The sequence below is a fragment of the Gracilinanus agilis genome, chromosome 5, assembly GCF_016433145.1.
Source record: "Gracilinanus agilis isolate LMUSP501 chromosome 5, AgileGrace, whole genome shotgun sequence".
Taxonomy (NCBI): domain Eukaryota; kingdom Metazoa; phylum Chordata; class Mammalia; order Didelphimorphia; family Didelphidae; genus Gracilinanus; species Gracilinanus agilis.
In genome coordinates this window covers 236,871,473-236,886,437 of record NC_058134.1, presented here as the reverse complement: position 1 = coordinate 236,886,437, position 14,965 = coordinate 236,871,473, and the positions used below count along the sequence as shown (strand labels likewise).

Sequence of the window (14,965 nt, the reverse complement as noted above, 5' to 3'; positions counted from 1 at the left end):
CTCTTCCTCTTCCTCCTCCTCCTCCTCTCCCCCACCCCCTGAATTTCTTAGGGCATTCTGTTTTATTTCTCCTGTGTCTATAATCTTACTCCAACTAGCATCCTAGTTTTTCATGTACAAGGCCAATCCCTATCCTTATTAGATGCTAAAGCTGGAAGACCTTCGGGGGACAGTGTCCTTTTCCACCTTCGTATAGCTAGTACCTGTAAAAGTGTAAATAATAATAATGATAAGAGCTTACACACATAGAACTTGAAGGTTTACAAAGTGCTTAACAAATATTATCCCACATATTGAACCTCACAATAACCCCATGAGGTAGGTTCTCTTATTAACTAACCTCTTTTTATAGCTGAGGTTTGAAACTGAGTGAAACAGAATAAGTTAAAAAATCAGGCCTAAATTGTACTTTCATCACTGCTAGGCTTGGAGTCAGGAGGTCCTGGGTTCAAATCTGGCAGCAGATACTTCCTAGCTGTGTGACCCTGGGCAAGTATAACTCCATTTGCTTAGCCCTTCCTCTTCTGGCTTAGAATTGGTATGAATAAAGTGAGGGTTAAAAAGACTATTCCAAGAAAGAGCTCGATGAGACAGGGAGAAAGAAGGGATAGATTCGGAAATGAAGTTAATGGAAAACTTTAAAATGTCAATTAAAAAAGAGAAATGAATCAGATTATAGAACAGAGGATGAGGGAAATAGCCTACCATCAGGTGAAGGTTTTGAGCCTGGGTGGCTAGAGGAATGGTAATACTAAAAGATATGATACATTTTCTTGCATTCAGTCTGTCCTCATCATACAATAGAGTCCACTGAGGGGTTTGTTCATAATCAGGTCTCCTGCTGCATTTAAAGTGAAGAACAACAGATGAAAAGCAAAATCTGGATCTACGTGACCACTCACTAGCTGTGTGACTTCAGACAGGTGGATAGAACTCTCTGAGCTTCAATTCACTTGTCAGTGTGTTAACTACTCCCAGCTACTCTCTTAACATACATTTCCAGGTCATTGATGAAAGGAGCTCCCTTTGGGGGAAGCTTGGTGGCTCAATGGATAGAGAGCCAGGCCTAGAGATGGATTCAAATCTGGGTTCAAATCTGGTCCCACATACTTTCTAGCTGTGTGATCCTGAACAAGTCATTTAGCCTCAATTGCCTAGTCCAGTGATGGGCAAATTTTTTAAAGAGGGGGCCAAAGGAAAGGAAATGCTCATCTGTCAGTCTATTTCTAAGGCAACTCTTTCCAAGTTTCATTGTATTGTATCCTACTTGTTGTATTCATCAGATTAGGAATAATATCATGAGGTGGGATAGAACATTTCAGGGGGCAGCATCTGGCTGGCAGGTGGTAGTTTGCCCATCACTGGCCTTCTGCCTTGGAACTGATACTTAGCTTTGATTATAAGATAGAAAGTAAGGGAGAAGGGAGGGAAGAAAGAGGGAGTACCTAGTACCTTCTAGTATCTAAACTCTGGCTGCCAGAGAAGACTGGCTGCTCCATCATTTGATTTCTTAGAAAGCTACCCAAGATGCTGTTAAATTAAACGATGTGCCCAGAGCCACACAGCTTCACAGGAGTTAAAGAAGGGACTGGAGCTCAGGCTTTCCAGACTCCAAGGAAGGCCCTTTATCCACAGCAGAGAGATGCCCATCTTGGTCATCTGACATCTCTTTAGCTTTCCAGGAAAAGCATTTACTGTATAAAGGCGGCACGCAGAAGAAAGCTTTCAGAAATGTTCAAGATATGAAGAAAGTAGACAGGATTCTAATTATGGATAAATGTGCCCTACTTAGTAACAGAGGAATTCAATATAAAGTGGCATGGTATCACCGATTGCATAATTTCTAGGGCTTATAGAACTATTTTGAAAGGTGAATGCCCTACACTTGTCAACTAAAGACATTTACAAAAGTCAAGTTAAGGATTTAATTGTCTTGGGGACTGGCACATATTTAGTACTGATTTATAGGTGTGTTTGTCCTTTAACAACAATAGCATTTATAGAGCACCTACTATGTGCCAGATACCATGTTAACCATTTCACCATTTGATTCTCATAACAACTACTTGAGGCCAGGGACTCTGAGAGGGACTCTTTAGTTCACCTTACTCTAAGCTAGACTTCTAGTGTTAAAATGGCCCAGGGCTATATAAACTTTTTGAAGGCTGGAGGTTAAACTCTAAACTCTGTCTCTGTCTCTGCCTCTGCCTCAGTCTCTCTCCTATTCAAAAAGTTCATATATTATCCCAGAGGCAATAGGAAGGCACTTGAGAAGAGGAATAATCTTTGAGTATAAGTCAGGTCTTTTTCAGGACAATGGGGTGGCACAGTGGATAGAATGCTGGCCCTGGAGTCAGGAGAACATGAATTCAAATCTAATCTCAGATACTTACTAGCTATGTGACCCTGGGCAAGTCACTTAACTTTGTTTATCTCAGTCTTATCATCTGTAAAATGAACTGGAGAAGAAAATGACAAACCACTCCAGCATCTTTGCCAGGAAAAACCAAATGGGGTCACTAAGAGTCAGATACTACTGAAAGACAGCGACAAAAAAGATTTTTTTTTTTCAGGAATTTCATTTTGGCAGCTGGGTGGGGAATGCATCAGAAAAGGAATGGACATACATGGAAGCAGGGAGGCCAATTAGGAAACTATTGCAAACAGTCCAAATGAGAGAAGATGAGGTCCTGAACTATAGCAAAGGCTGTGAAAATGGGAAGAAAGGAATGGATGGGAAGAGAGTCTATAAATCAATAAAATTTGAAAACTGAGTGCCTGGGAGGGAAAAGGTAATGAGCTTATATGAAACCTTGTGAGCTGAAGAAACAGACTGATTCTATCTATTAGAGATATTTGTAACATAGTCATTATCTAATCCTTTACCAAGGATAAGGAACAAATGCCGGTAGCCAGAGGCTCCAGACAGAGGGGAATAGAGTAATGGCTACTTAACTGTATCACAATAAGAAACCATATTCCTAATCGCCTAATGGATTTGAGTTGGTAAAGAATCACTGCCTTCTGCTAGAGCACTTTAGGCAAGCTTACTAGAATTCTCTCCAACAAAATCCCCCGAGTCATCATCTTCCAAAAGTTCTCACTGACCCTCCCCAGACTCATCATAGAACTTCATTCATTTCACAGCTGATGACAGCAACCAGAGAGACAGGAAGTTCAATCATTGCTGCTGTAATCTCGATCTTAATGAAAATTCTTGCTTGCCTCAAGCTGGTTTATTTTCAACCTAACCTAGTTTCTTTGAGGACACCAGGTACATTGCTCATTCACACGGTTCGTTTTATTTTTTTAAAGCTTATTAGTATCCCTTAGCCTACAGAGGAAAACGCTAGTGATTGCAGGTGTAGAAGTGAGCGATCCCATCACTCTGAAAGGCAATTGGGAACTCTACGCCCAAAAATCAGAACACGGGGTATTCCCTTTGATTAAAGGATACATCTTCCAGGCCTCTGTGTGCACACACACACGCACATGCATGTACATATCTGTGTGTACATATATGTAAATATATTTATATATTTGTAGAGCCACATATATATGTGTATGTATATATATAAATGCATATATATGCATATATATGTACACATACAGAGAATGCCTGCTGTTTTAAGCATTTTTGTATATGTGGGTCTTTTTACCCTATCAAGGAATAAACACACCCATATCCACCAAAGAGGGCAAAGGGAAGACGCACATGCACAAAATATTTAAAGCAACACTTTTTGTTGTAGCAAATAAGCGGAAATAAAATGTGCGCCCATCAACTGGAAGTGAATAAATGATAGAAGCATGCCTAAATTACAAATTAAATAAATAAATGTGAATAAAAAGTGAATAAATTCAAAATTAAAATTAAATAAATGAAAATAAATTATGGCATAAAGATGGAATAGAATAGTATTGCACTGTAGGAAATGTCAACTATGCCAGATTCAGAGAAGCCTGGGAGGATCGCTATGAATTGATGCAGAGTGAAGTGAGCAGAACCAGGAGAACAATAATGTAAAGGAAAAGAATTTTGGAAGGCTTAAGACCTCTCATTGAGGTAATGACCATCACAATTCCAGAAGAGAGATCATGCAGTGACCAATCATAGCTTCAGAAGAATAATGATAAAGAGGAAACAGACAAGCAGGGCAGTGTTGTTTTGTAAATGTAATTGTTTTTGTACAAAGAAATGTTCAAGTTTATGTTAAAAATTCAGAATGAAAAATGAAAAATAACTTAAAAAAAAAAAGAAGACTAATGATGAAACACACCTCCCACCTTTTGGCAGAGGGAGCAGAGACTAGATATGCAGAATGAGACATGCATTTTCAGATGAATGCCAATGTGTTGATTTGTTTTGTTTAACTCTTATTTATTCTATTTCTTTCAGGAGGAGAAAGTGTTAGTGGATGGTGACAGAGATTAGAAGAATAAAAAAGAATGAAAATGAAACCTTCAAATAACACTTAAAAATGGGAGATTAAAGGGACATCCAAGAGGAGACACTGACAAACAGGACAAATTTATTATTACAAATTGTACATAACAGAAGATTAGAGCTTCATGTACAATTTCCCTTTTTGTTTTTCTTTCTTTGTTTACTCATGTTTGCTAAAAGTTCCTAATAAAGAGGGAAGCTAGATGGCTCAGTGGATAGAGAGCTGGAGACTGGAGGTCCTGGATTCAAATCTAGCCTCAGACACTTCCTACAGCTCAGTGACCCTGGGCAAATCACTTAACTCCAATTGCCTAGCCCTTACTGCTCTTCTGCATTGGAATTGAACCTTAGTATTGATTCTAAGACAAAAGGAAAGGGTTATTTTTTGTAAGTTTATAAAAAAGAAAAAACCCTTAAGTCCCTTGGTCTGAAATTCAGAACTAGGACACATCCACATACCTAGCTCCGTGACCCTGGGCAAGCCACCCAATCTCGGCACATCTCTTGTTTTCTCATCTGTAAAATGGGCACAATAATAATACTGCTTACCTGCTCTGCCTAATTCATAGGGTTAAGGCAATATTCATGAAAGCTGTAGCCAAGCTATAACCAAATGGACTATTAGTGATAAATGCAGCATAATATTAGGCATCACCCAAGCTTATAAAATTATCCAATAGGTGTTAAATCAGAAGGACTTGAAAAGGAAAAAATAAATACTCCTTCCTTGTTTAACTTTTGCTGGCCCCTAAAAAAACAGCTCTAGAAACAGATGATCACCTGAAGGCATACAGCTAAGACTGAAAGCCTATATCCAAGAGAATTCCTTAAGGACATCTTTTCATCTAAACAGCCCTGGTGCACCCTTTGATACTTTTCTTATTTTATTAGAACTGAAAGTGAGTTACTAGAAGGTTAAGGTTAAGGTTTCCACAGCTGAGTAAGGCCTGAAGGATGAATGCAATGGGGCAACCTGGTCAACTAGAACGACTCATTCTATTACTTTACAGAAATGGCATCACAGAAATGTACAAGAAAATCAGAGACCCCACACTTCTTTTTTAAAGCACGCCTGCATGTAGGGGAAAGGCATACATTTTCAGACTTGGTCAATGTGTCCATTTTATTTTGCTTTCCTTTATTACAGCAGGGATTTAAGGCAGAGGGGCAAGGGAAAGAAGACACTGGGTAATGACAGTGATTTTTTTTTTTAACCCTTACCTTCTGTCTTAGAATCAATACTGTTCCAAGGCAGAAGAGTGGTAAGGGCTAGGCAATGGGGGTTAAGTGACTTGTGCAGGGTCACACAGCTGGGAAGTGTCTAAGGCCAAATTTGAACCCAGGACCTCCTGTCTTTAAGCCTGGCTCTCAATCCACTGAGCCACCCAGCTGCCCCCAACAGTGATTTTTTTTTAAGCATTTAATAATTTTTATTTTTTAGAAAAGTTAACATGGTTACATGATTCATGCTCTTACTTTCCCCTTCACCCCCCCAAACTCCCCCCCCCCCATAGCCGATGCGCATTTCCACTGGTTTTAACATGTGTCCACTGTGATTTTTTTTAAAAGAAAAGAGCATCAATACAACTCTTAAAAAAAAAATCTTTTTCATCTCTACCTTAGCTTAGTAGTAGAGTATTTGGCCTAGAGTCAGGAATGTCTAAGTTCAATTTGGTTACAGAAACTTCTTAGCTGTGTGCCCTTAGACAAGTCACTTAATCTTTATTTGCCTCAGTTTCATCAACTGTAAAATGAGGATAAAAATAACAACTATCTCCAAGGGTTATTGTAAGGATCAAATGAGACAATATTTCTAAATCACTTAGCACAGTTGCTGTCAAATAGGTACTTAACAAATGATTGCTTCCTTCCTTTCACAGTACATAAAGTCTTAGCATGAGAAAGACCCAGATTAGAATCCTCCCTCAGTCATTTACCATCTGTGTGAAGCTGGAAGGGTTATTTAACTTCTATGTGCCTCAGTTTTTTCATCTGCAAAATGGGGATAATAATAGCATTTATCTCCCAAGCTTATTGTGAGCATTAAATGAGATGACATACACACAACATTTTACAAACCTTAAACTACATAAATATTATCTATTATTATTAGAACATCTTTTAAAAAGTCAGAGATCTTCATGATTTTCAAACCATTCATTGTGTTAGCTGCACAAAACACCAATTAAAATATACTTCAGAACGGCATCAATGCAATAACATATGTAAAACCCAGTGAAATTGCTCATTGGCTATGGAAAAGGGGTGAGAGGAGGGGCATGGGGGACAAGAACATGAATCATGTAACCATGGAAAAATAATCTAAACTAATTAATTAAATAAATAAACTTAATTTTAAAAAAGAAAAGAAAAGGCATCAATGAAACATTTAAAAAATACACAGAAAAGAGCAGAAGGAAGTCCAGAAAGTGATAAAGACAATCAGGGCAGTGCTTATATTAATGTTAAATTCGATATACATATTAAAAATTATATGTAACAGAAGCTCCTAGATGCTTTTTTTTTTTAAGTTAGAGTATTTATTCTCATTTGTAGCTAGGAGGAAGATAGTGAATCTGGAGTCAGAAGAGTTGGGTTCCAATTCCAGCATCTGTGTGACCTTGGATAAATCACTTCCCCTTTTTCTACTCTCAATGTCTCCATATGAAAAAAATGAAGGGTTTGGATTCAATGACCTACAAGTCAGTTCTAAATCTAAGATCCTATGATCTTTTCTCCACCATTAAGACTCTAAACCTATTTCCTTTTAAAAAGTATTTCTTTTTTTAAAAATGAATTCCAATTTTGGCGGGGCTGCTAGGTGGCTAGTGGATTGAGTGTCAGGGCGAGACAGGAATCCTTTTTTTTACTGGGTTCAAAACTGGCCTAAGATATTTCCTAGCTGTGTGGCCCTGGCCAAGAACCTTAATGCCATCTACCTAGCCCTTACCGTCCTTCTGCCTCAGAACACATTCTTTGATTCAATTCTAAGACTGAAGATAAAGGTTAAAAAATGTATTGAATTTTTTAACCATCAGTTTCATTTCCAAATGTATCCCTCCCTTGCCCCAAAAATCATCCCTTGCAACAAAGAATCAAAAATGAAAGAGGAAAGGGGGGAAAAACACCTCACTTCAGCAAAACTAACCAACAGCTTAACCTCTGATGGCCTATACAATGTTTCACACCCATAGTCCACCACTTCGGCAGAGAAATGAGAGAAGTGCATTTCCTCCTCTCTTCTTGTGCATCAAACTTGATCCCAGGCTATAAAGGAAGTTGTGGGAAATGAAAGATTTTTAAGCAATATTTCCCCAATTGCTGTGCAATTGGGATTTTTACATATCAACTTGGTGGCAGTTTTGGAATTTTAAATACTAATTTGTTAGGGAGCTATGTTCAACCAAGAGAAAGTCCTAAAGGAGTCAAGCAAAGAAAAAGTTGGATTTTGGGGAGAAGAGAGAAGGAACATCTCTAGCCCAAGACTTATGTTCCAAAATTTTGAGTTGGTAAGGGCCTTATAAATGATCTAATCCAACTCTCTCATTTTAAAGGTGAAGAAACAGGCTTCATGGAAATGATTTCTAGAAAGGCATGTAGTTTCTACCACCATGGTTGAGATTTGAACCCAAGTCCTCTGGCTTCACATGTTATAGTTATTGGCTTATAAAGTCCTTTAGAGGAGGAAGGGTCTTTAGAGGTCATCTGGTCCCTTTATTTTATTAATGAGGAAACTGAGGTCCAGAGAGGTTAACTGACTTTGCCCAGGATACACAGGGGTAGTATTTGAACCCTGGACTTCATGACCCCTAATGTCTCTTTCAGTTCCAAATGTATGATCCTATAATTCCATTGGCATCTAGGTGGTAGAGTGGATATAGTGCAAGACATGGAGTCAACCAGACTCGATAGTTGGATGAACCAGAGCAAGTCATTTAACCCTGTTGGCCTCAGTTTCCTCATCTGTAAAATGTGTTGGAGAAGAAAATGGCAAACCATTCTAGTATCTTTACCAAGAAAACCCCAAAAGGGGTCTCAAAGAATCACCACAACTGAAATGACCGAACAACAACCCATTTCTAAATCTGTTCCTCTTCCCAATGATCCTGCTGTCGCTGCTCTTCAAACTTGAAATAAACCAGTAATAGCTCAAATGATGATAAAAATTCTCTTAAAGCCTTTCATAACCTAACCCTGTTACCTTCCCAGTTTCCCAACACCTCACTGGCTTCCCAAGTACTAGACTTATTCAGAGGGACATCGTCCTCTCTGCTCTTCTAGCAATACACTCATTTCTGACTCTGGGTATTCTTTTTTTTTTTTTTTAAACCCTTTTAAAAATGTTTATTGTCAGACGAAACAAACTTCCATTTTGGTCCTTGTTGTAAGGCAAACTCATACCTAACCCAAACCCCAAGGTAAAACCATAAAATCCTGATGGGAAAGGCGACTCCCACAGTTCTTTCTCCGGAGGTGGCTAGGGCTCCCCATCAGAAGTCTTTCAGGTTTGTTCTGGGTCTTCTTACTGGCTCTCCATGCCTGGAGTTCTCTCCCCTCTCCTCCTCACCTCCTGGCTTCCTTCCAGTCCTAGCTAAAATCCCACCTTCCACAAGCAGCCCTTTCCAGTCTCCCTAAGTCTGGTGCCTTTCCTCCTTAATTATCTCCAGTTTAGCCCGTCCATATCTCGTTTGCGTGTTAACAGATAAACTCCTAGAGGACAGGAACCCCGTGTATGTGTGTGCGCGCGTGGGGGGGGGGAGATGGGGGGAGTGTTGTCGTTTTGTGGTTGTTTTTACTCTCTTTGTATCCCTCGCGCTCATCCCCGCGCCTGGCATAGGATCTGTAACTGTCTTCGGATTTATCATCCGGGCAGACACCCGAGGAAACAATCTTATCGCGTCTGGGCTAATTATTTAGTCGGGCCCAAGTAGAAGAGAAGGTCCCTGAGCACTTACTCCCCAGCAAGTAGGCCGGGCTACGTTTCCCGGCAGGGGAGCAGGCTCGGGCTCAGCCAGGTGGGTAGAACCGAATGTCAGATGATTTCCCAGGTGAACTTTATACAGAGAACCTGACACCAAGACCCTGGGGGTCAGGAACAAGTGGGCACTGTTTACAGAGCAAAGGGCGAACGACTTCGGCAGGCCAGCAGCCAGTGCCAAGGTGGAGGAGGAGGTGCTGCCTCCGAGGCGCAGAGTGAACGGGCAAGAGGGGGGAAATCCGTCCAGTTGTCACATCCAAAAAGATAGGGGAAGGCCAAGAAAGCCGATGCGACTGACACGGAGGGAGCCTCGGGTTTTCCTTTGCCTGGAGAGATCCAGTAAGGCTGTTCTCTCAAGCTGGGCCCCTCTGCTTTTATTCTACTGCCCGGAATTTCTCGTCTCTGCAAAAGCCTCAGAAGAGAGGAGCTATTTTCGCCCACAGCCAAAATCAGTAACAGCAAATTATACCGCAAACAATGAGAAGGGCGCTCGCCTCGCTTGCCTTTAAAGAGCAGGGAAGCAGCCGTCGGGGACTCTGACTTGCCTCAAGCCCAGCTTCTTGGGGGGTGGCAGTGCCAGTGCGCCCAGCCCAGGATCAGGCTCTCGCTCACTCACTCACTCCTCAGCGACCCGAGGAAACTCGAAGTGGGCGCCTAGGGGGAAGGGGAGGATCAGAGAAAAGAGATCTCTGCCGTCTCCAGAGTCCCAGTAACACACACACACACACACACACACACACACACACACACACACACGCACTTTTCCTTTTAAACCGAGGGTCCTCACTGGCCTTGCCGACTGTCCAAGGGGCTCTCTGGGCGGACAGGGCCACCATCCGGGGCTCTCCTTTTCAGAGAGGGTCCAAGGCTTCCTAGTGTGGGGACCGGGAAGTTGAAAAAAAAAATCACTATTTCAGTATAACCGATATCCTCTTCAATCCTGTATATTTTGTTTTAGTCACTTAAAAACCTGATTGTGCCTGGCTTAGGTGCTTCCTAAAAGCTAGAATTGGCCGGACCATCAAAGCCGGAGACGCATATTCAAGTTCGGGCGGTGGCGGGGCTCTCAGAGTACTCCCCCCACCCCAAACTCCAGAGAAGCGAACAGAGTTGGGGCGCGCTGCGGAGAAAGGAGGAAAGGGAGGCGGGGGAGGAGGAAGCAACACTCATTAAACGTAACTATTTCTAGGAACTGCTCAGGCGAGTGAGAAAAGACTAAGCCACCGGCAGCCCCCTCCCCCGGCCCAAGCGGGTGGCTGTGGCGATCGGTCTGGGTCCAGGGTCAGGGTCAGAGTCAGGTCTAGTCCATGTGCGCCCAGCCTTCCTGGCCAGCCCTCAGAGCCCACCCTCCCCGCCTCGGTCACTGACTCTGCCGAGCTTACCCGGCTCTTGCAGCGCTGATGCCGGCCCGGGTCCGAGTAGGTCCGGTCCACGGTGAGCGCCGTGTCGCTGCCGGGCATCCTGGCTCCGGGAGGCGAAGGCGGCGGCGGTGGTTAAGGTGGCTGCTGGTCCCCGACCCGCCGATCTCCCGGCGGCTAACCCCTGAACCGCGCTCTGCAGCGCAGGCTCGCCCCCAACTTTTCCTTTCGTTCGGCTCGGCAGGAGCACCCGTGGCGCGTCCACACCGGGCCGGTGCCCAGGGGTCTGGCCAGCGGCTGCTCCCCCTGGCTTAACCCTTTGCTGAACTCGCCGGCGCCTCCGCAGGCAGGGTGCGGTAGAGCGGGCGGAGGAAAAGCAGTCTCCTCCCTCTTCCCTCCCCTCTAGTCCCCGGGGCTCCAGGCTCCAGAGTCTGGTCCCCCCCAGAGGGCGCGGGAAGGTCTGCTTTCCCTCTTCCTCTCTCTCAGCCTCGATCTCCGGGAAAACTTTTCTGTCTCCCAGGGTTCCCTCTTCCCCCTTTAAAAAAAAAAAAAAAAAAAAAAAAAAAAGGCGTCTCCTCTCTAGGTGTATTTATACATGCACAAGAGGCGGCCACTCCCTTCCCCCCGCCCCCATCCAATCAATTGCCAAATCTTGTCTCTTTCCACCTCTCCCCACATCCCCTGGGTTGCATTCTATTTACTAGCTACCCGAATACTTGCCCTCTTTTTCTCTCGTCTGGACTGCTTCAAACACCTCCTCTGACTGATCTCCCATCCTCTAGGTTCCCACCCCTGCCTCAACTCCAAGACCCCCTCACCCCCCAGAGAGCCACCAGATTCCTCTCGTAATGCACAGGGCGTTAAAACAAACGCAACAAAACTTTGGAGACTCCGGATTACCTCTGAAGGAGAAAATTCAGACTCCTGAGGCTGGCATTCAAAACTCTCCCCAATCTGGTCCCCATCTACTTTTACACAGTGAAATCAGCTTCCTCCCCCTCACATAAAATATAGTTCCCTGCTAGTCCCTAAACACTTTCTCTCCTTTTCTTGCCTCTATAAAGCTTTCGCCTATAAATCTGTAACCAAACTTTTTCTCTTGTGATTTGTATCTCCGTACTTTGCTCAAAGGGATAGGACCTGGACCTGTGATCTTATGTAGAGGTAACTCTATAGCTAACTTGGAGATTCAGCAAAGCCCTCCTTTCCCAAGAGCCACCTGTTGAAGAATTATCATTCTAGTGTGAATGCCACCCTCTTATTTCTCCTTTCCTTACTCTTGACTGCATTCTTGATTTGCCCACAGGGACAGGAGAAATTCAATTCGGTGAATATTTATCAAATAAGGTTTACTGACTATGTAGCTTGGTGGATAGAAAGCTGAATGAAGTAGGAGCCCGGAAGACCTGTATTCCAGCTCTGACTTTTGTAGGGTGTGTTACCCTGGTCAAGTCTGGGGACTCCATATTCTAAGACTAAATTGTAGAGAAGCTAAGGAGCATTAGTAGGGGAGGGTTTCCTTACCTTGGAGTTACCAATATTATTAAGATTCAGATCCAGTCCCTAGGCCTTTGAGCAAGGTGCACACAACACACACACTCAAGGTACACACAAGATACATACAACAGAAAAAAGTTGGTTACAGTAAATACAAAGATAAGTGTATATACACAGTAACAAGTAATTTCAAGAGGAAGAAAGTAGAAAACAGCTAGTATAAAGGAGGCAGAGAGGTACAAAGGAAAAGATTCTTTGTTCTGTAGTCCTAAGACTTGAGTTCAAATCCTATCACTGATACCTTAACCTGCGTGATATGGGGATTAGTATCCTCATCCATGAAATGGACAATAGTACCTAGCCTCTAAAGTGTTTTTCAGCTCTAGATTGGTGGGCAGTGGTGGGCAGGGGAAAGAGGTGGAAATTAAGAAAAGTCTCATTGAGCTGTGCTTTGAAGGAAGTTAAATGTGTGGAGGTAGTCCATTCCAGGCACAGAAGTAAGAAGTAGCATGTCCTATAAGGAGAACAGCTAGCAGGCCAGGGTGACCACACCAAAGAGTGATGGTCAGAAGGGAAAGAATATAAAATAAGGCTGGAGAGGGAAATAGAGGCCAGATTGTGCAGAGTTTTAATTAATGATCAACTTAGGTAGATGATACTAAGAGCTACTGTTTAAGTATCTTAAAGTTGTCAGGAAATACTGCAATCAAGCCTAATGACCCTGGTTGGAAAACTACAGGCAAAATAATATACAGTCCCACTCCTACATGGAGCCTTTTTTAAGCCCATCCTCCAGATACTACTGCTTCTCTATTATCTGGTATTTTTTATTTTGTATCTCTCTCTCTCTCTCTCTCTCTCTCTCTCTCTCTCTCTCTCTCACACACACACACACACACACACACACACACACACACACACTACACACACACACACACACACACACACACACACATATATGTATGTATTCTCTCCTTAAGGAATGTGAGTTTCTTGGGTGCAGGGATTGTCTTGTGCCTTTCTTCCTATCCCCAGGGCTTAGTATGGTACTGGCACATAGTAGGTGCTTAATAAATTCTAGTTAACTGAACTGTATCTTTAGCATCTGGCACAATTTCTGGCACATAGTAGGCTATTCATGAATCCTTGTTGACTGGTTCTGTTACTAGGAATTAAGGTTCAGTGGAAAAAAACACTAGACTGGCTATGTGATCTTAGTCAACCAATGACCTCAGTTTCCTCATCTGTAAAATCAGGATCATAGTACTATCTGGACGCACATTGCTGAGATGCTGTACGGACAGCATTTTGGAAGCTACATGCTATAGTACTATAGTGAGCCCACTAAGAGAAATCCATCTGTTAGTTAGGAGTAGGAGTCATAGAATCTACTTGGCTGGGACTCCAAAACCAAGAGAAGATTTTTAAGATTCTTTGAGTTTTGAGTGAACTCTTTCCTTATCCTAGAGCTGCCTGTCATACGGCTGCCTTTAATAGATTTTAAAATATTTTAAGAATCTGTAAACAAAGAAAAAAAGAATCGGCAATTCTGTCGGTGTGGGGTACTCCCTCCACTGAGGCAGATTATGACTTGACTCCTCTAGAACTTAGTAGAAAGTTGTATGGAGTTGCAAATCCTTCTGGGGCCAGCCTGGTGATGAACTTCCCTAGGCCAGTCCTCAACCGACAGACATAGAATCTGTCCCCAGGACTGCGCCGAAACCTCTGCTAGCTCAGTTGGACACACACGGGCTCACGATCACCCTCATACACACCACCCAAATATCACAGGCTGCATTTCCCCATAAGAAAATGGGCAAAGCTGATTTCCATCTGGCACTCCCAGGGAGAAGTAGCAGATGGAAGAACAGGTCTAGCACCTTTCACTGAAGAATAACAGGGCTCCGTCAGTTCCCTGGGGGAGAGAGAATTCCCTCTTTAAAGGTAAAGATTCAAAAAATACTCTTATTCCCATGAACACCTACTTCCCCTTGCAGAAATTAATGAGAGAATAATTATAGTCATACATAATTATTTTGAGGAGGGCATTTTAGCTATCACCTTGTTCTTTTTCTTTTCATTAAGATGGAGAAGAGAATTGGTTGATATTTTTTTTTCCTTTAAAATCCTTATACTAAGTATCTGTTCCAAGGTAGAAGAATAGTAAGAGATGGGCAACTGGAGTTAAGTGACTTGCCCAGGGTCACACAGTTAAGAAGTATCTGAAGTCAGATTTGAACCCAGGGCCTCCATCTCCAGGTCTGGCACTCTATCCATTGAACCACCTAACTGCCCCCCACCCCATTAGTGTATTTAATGGTATTCAGCCTCTGGCCTGAAGCATAAATATTTATCCAAAGTTTTTATTGCCATACTAGCCAAGGTGGTAACCCCAGGGAAAACTCACCAAATAAGTGCTGACTCCTTAACCTGGGGACTCTAACGTGCATGTGCTTCTCCCAACTAGATTATAAACTCCTGGAGTCTAGGTAAATCAAGTATTTATAAAAGACCTACTAAGTGTCAGGCACTGAACTCAGCCTGGGGACACAAAGGCAGGAGGAAACCAGCCCCTGCTCTCCCAGAGCTCACAGCCTAATGGAGGAAATGTTTCCCATGTGTATTTGTATCCCTTGGGGAGGATAGGAGATGCTTAATAAATATTTGTTGATTGAGTGATTAAAC

The 14,965-nt window shown here is 42.7% G+C and overlaps 1 protein-coding gene across 1 annotated transcript in view; it reads right to left on the bottom strand.

Annotated features, from left to right (window-relative positions):
* Window positions 1–11,394, bottom strand: part of TMCC3 (transmembrane and coiled-coil domain family 3) — a 123,301-nt gene extending 111,907 nt beyond the window's left edge. Inside the window, exon 1 of the mRNA XM_044678605.1 lies at window positions 10,808–11,394. Within this exon, the coding sequence (XP_044534540.1) occupies window positions 10,808–10,885 (78 nt within the window). The 5' untranslated portion in view covers window positions 10,886–11,394. The remainder of the gene's footprint in view (window positions 1–10,807) is intronic.
* Between the last annotated feature and the right edge of the window lie 3,571 nt (window positions 11,395–14,965).